The sequence below is a fragment of the Cyprinodon variegatus genome, unplaced genomic scaffold (genome assembly GCF_000732505.1).
Source record: "Cyprinodon variegatus isolate N-32 unplaced genomic scaffold, C_variegatus-1.0 Scaffold817, whole genome shotgun sequence".
NCBI lineage: Eukaryota > Metazoa > Chordata > Actinopteri > Cyprinodontiformes > Cyprinodontidae > Cyprinodon > Cyprinodon variegatus.
The window spans coordinates 77,693-79,936 of NW_015151270.1; the positions used below are offsets into that span (position 1 = coordinate 77,693).

Below are 2,244 nucleotides of genomic sequence, written 5' to 3' on the forward strand. Positions count from 1 at the left end.
TCCAAATTTTCTTTAACGGAGAGTCTCCAGACTGATCTGCGAGTGAAACCTTGAAAGCTTGCGAGATCAGGATGGTCTCACGAGGCTAGGAAACCGTCAGTTCTCCTCCAGACTTCATCCCCATCATAGCGTGAGGGTGATGGATCCTCCCTGTGTTCACGCCCACCACCAACACACTTCCTAGAAGACATGACACTAAATCTGCTGCGACTGCAAACCTTCTTTCTTTTTCTTTTTTTCTTTTTATTCTTTTTTTGGGGGGGGAGAACTGTAAACACCAGCTAGGTTATTTCCGCGATCAAAGAAATCTTTTTATGCAGGCTGGGCGCTTCCGGGCGCATTGCTGCCACCTTCAGGACACTGATTTATGTATCACTTCATGGGCATTATGCTGCCGTTCGTTATGCATGAGTTAGGCTGTCATTGGACATAAGTTCTGGACTCCTGTTTAAGCTCAAAACTGAAAAGAATGCATAGAAAATCCAGCGTATGCCACCAAGATTCCGGGACGTCGGGCATATGCTGGCTAAATCGGCAAGATGTGACAGGGGCCCTCAGAGAGCATTATTAAGCTCTGCAGGGATTCAGGGAGAATAAAGCAGAGGTTTCAGTTCCGATTGAAGACAAATCTGACCCAATTACAGCCATTCTGTTAGGAGGAACGGGCCACAACCCCAGGTTTGTTAGAGGAAAACCAAAAATATTTGACCCATTCAGGCAGTTTAAAGGCTGATTCCGCCTAAAACCAGAGATAAGTTAATAAACTTATTACCAGAATAAAGTTATTCTCTGATTCTTCTGATGTTCTGGACCAGAAGCGGTTCTGTTGGTCCAAATTAAGTGAAACCAGGAAGCGTTTTCTTTCCTGTTTCTGTTGGTTTCAGTCTGTTTATGAGATACAAGTTCTGATCGAATCCAGTTTGGATCGGTTTATTTGCTAATAATGGAAACTGATTTGGACCTTTTAGCATCTTCTCCTGAAGATGAGGCTGGAAGCACCTTCATCATCCCCAAGAAGGAGATCAGCATGGTGCCGGATATGGGCAAGTGGAAAAGGTCTCAGGTAGGATCCCAACCAGAACCATTCAGAACCCAAAGCTCCCAGACAGATTGAGGTTTTAACGGATGCTGGTTCTGGTTCTGGTTTCTGCAGGCCTATGCTGACTACATGGGCTTCATCCTGACCCTGAATGAAGGCGTGAAGGGGAAGAAGCTGACCTGTGAATACCCCGTCTCTGAGGTGAGCTTCCTTTGGTTCTGCTGGTATCTGATGCTCTTCATGGAGGATCGATGACGGGTCCGACTCCATCCTCCGGAACCAGTTGGTTCTGATGAATCTTCCTAAACTACTAACTCCTCCTCCAAACACGCCGGACAGGAAGCCATGAGGAGCTTCAGGTTTTCAGGAGGAACGTGGTTTGGGTCAGAACTGAACCGGTTCTGATGTCCTGTAAGCCGACCTGTTGGTTTTACAGACGGTGGAGAAGCTGCTAGAACTTCTGGACACTCTGGACCGATGGATAAATGAAACTCCTCCGGTGGACCAGCCGTCCCGCTTCGGCAACAAGGCCTACAGAACCTGGTTCTCCAAACTGGAGCAGGTCGGGTCCGAACCGCCTCACACATTGCCATGTTTTTACCTCACTGGTTCTGGACCGTGCTTGTTTGCGTTCCAGGAGGCCGAGGCGCTGGTGTCGACAGTCATTCCTGCAGAGAGAGCCGCAGCGGCTCCAGAGATAGCTGTCTACCTGAAGGAATCTGTGGGGAACTCGACCCGGATCGACTACGGAACCGGTAGGGGTCTGGGTCTGAACCCTGGTTCTGCTTTCCTGCTCAGAAGTTCCTTTGCTGTTTGATTTTCATATTCCTCTTTGTTTTAAGCCAAAGTAAATGTTACCAGAACCTTCTTCTGTCTCCTCAGGTCACGAGGCGGCCTTCGCAGCGTTCCTCTGCTGCCTCTGTAAAGTCGGAGCTCTGAGAATATCCGACCAGCTGGCCATCGTCTTCAAGGTTTTCAACAGGTGAGAAGTTCTGCCAACGAACCACAAAGGTCCAATTGGACCGAATATCATCCAAAAATCCTACAGACGACAAACTGAAACATTTCAGTTGATCAAACTACAGTGGCTGAGGAGGGCCAAACGTTGCGTGAAAACAGAATTCGTCAGCAAATTCTAAAAGGTCTGCAAACACAAAAAGGAGACGAAAATTTAAAGAAGTCCGGACAGTAAGGAATAATCGATG

The 2,244-nt window shown here is 47.7% G+C and overlaps 1 protein-coding gene across 2 annotated transcripts in view; it reads left to right on the forward strand.

The window, feature by feature from the left end:
* Positions 1-2,244, forward strand: part of ppp2r4 (protein phosphatase 2A regulatory subunit 4) — a 44,884-nt gene that overhangs the window by 6,220 nt on the left and 36,420 nt on the right. The window contains exons 2-6 of one of the 2 annotated variants that reach the window (XM_015396729.1): positions 969-1,063; positions 1,154-1,240; positions 1,476-1,601; positions 1,677-1,794; positions 1,922-2,021. In XM_015396729.1, the coding sequence (XP_015252215.1) occupies positions 969-1,063; positions 1,154-1,240; positions 1,476-1,601; positions 1,677-1,794; positions 1,922-2,021 (526 nt within the window). The remainder of the gene's footprint in view (positions 1-968; positions 1,064-1,153; positions 1,241-1,475; positions 1,602-1,676; positions 1,795-1,921; positions 2,022-2,244) is intronic. The other variant, XM_015396730.1, reaches the window with a different exon arrangement.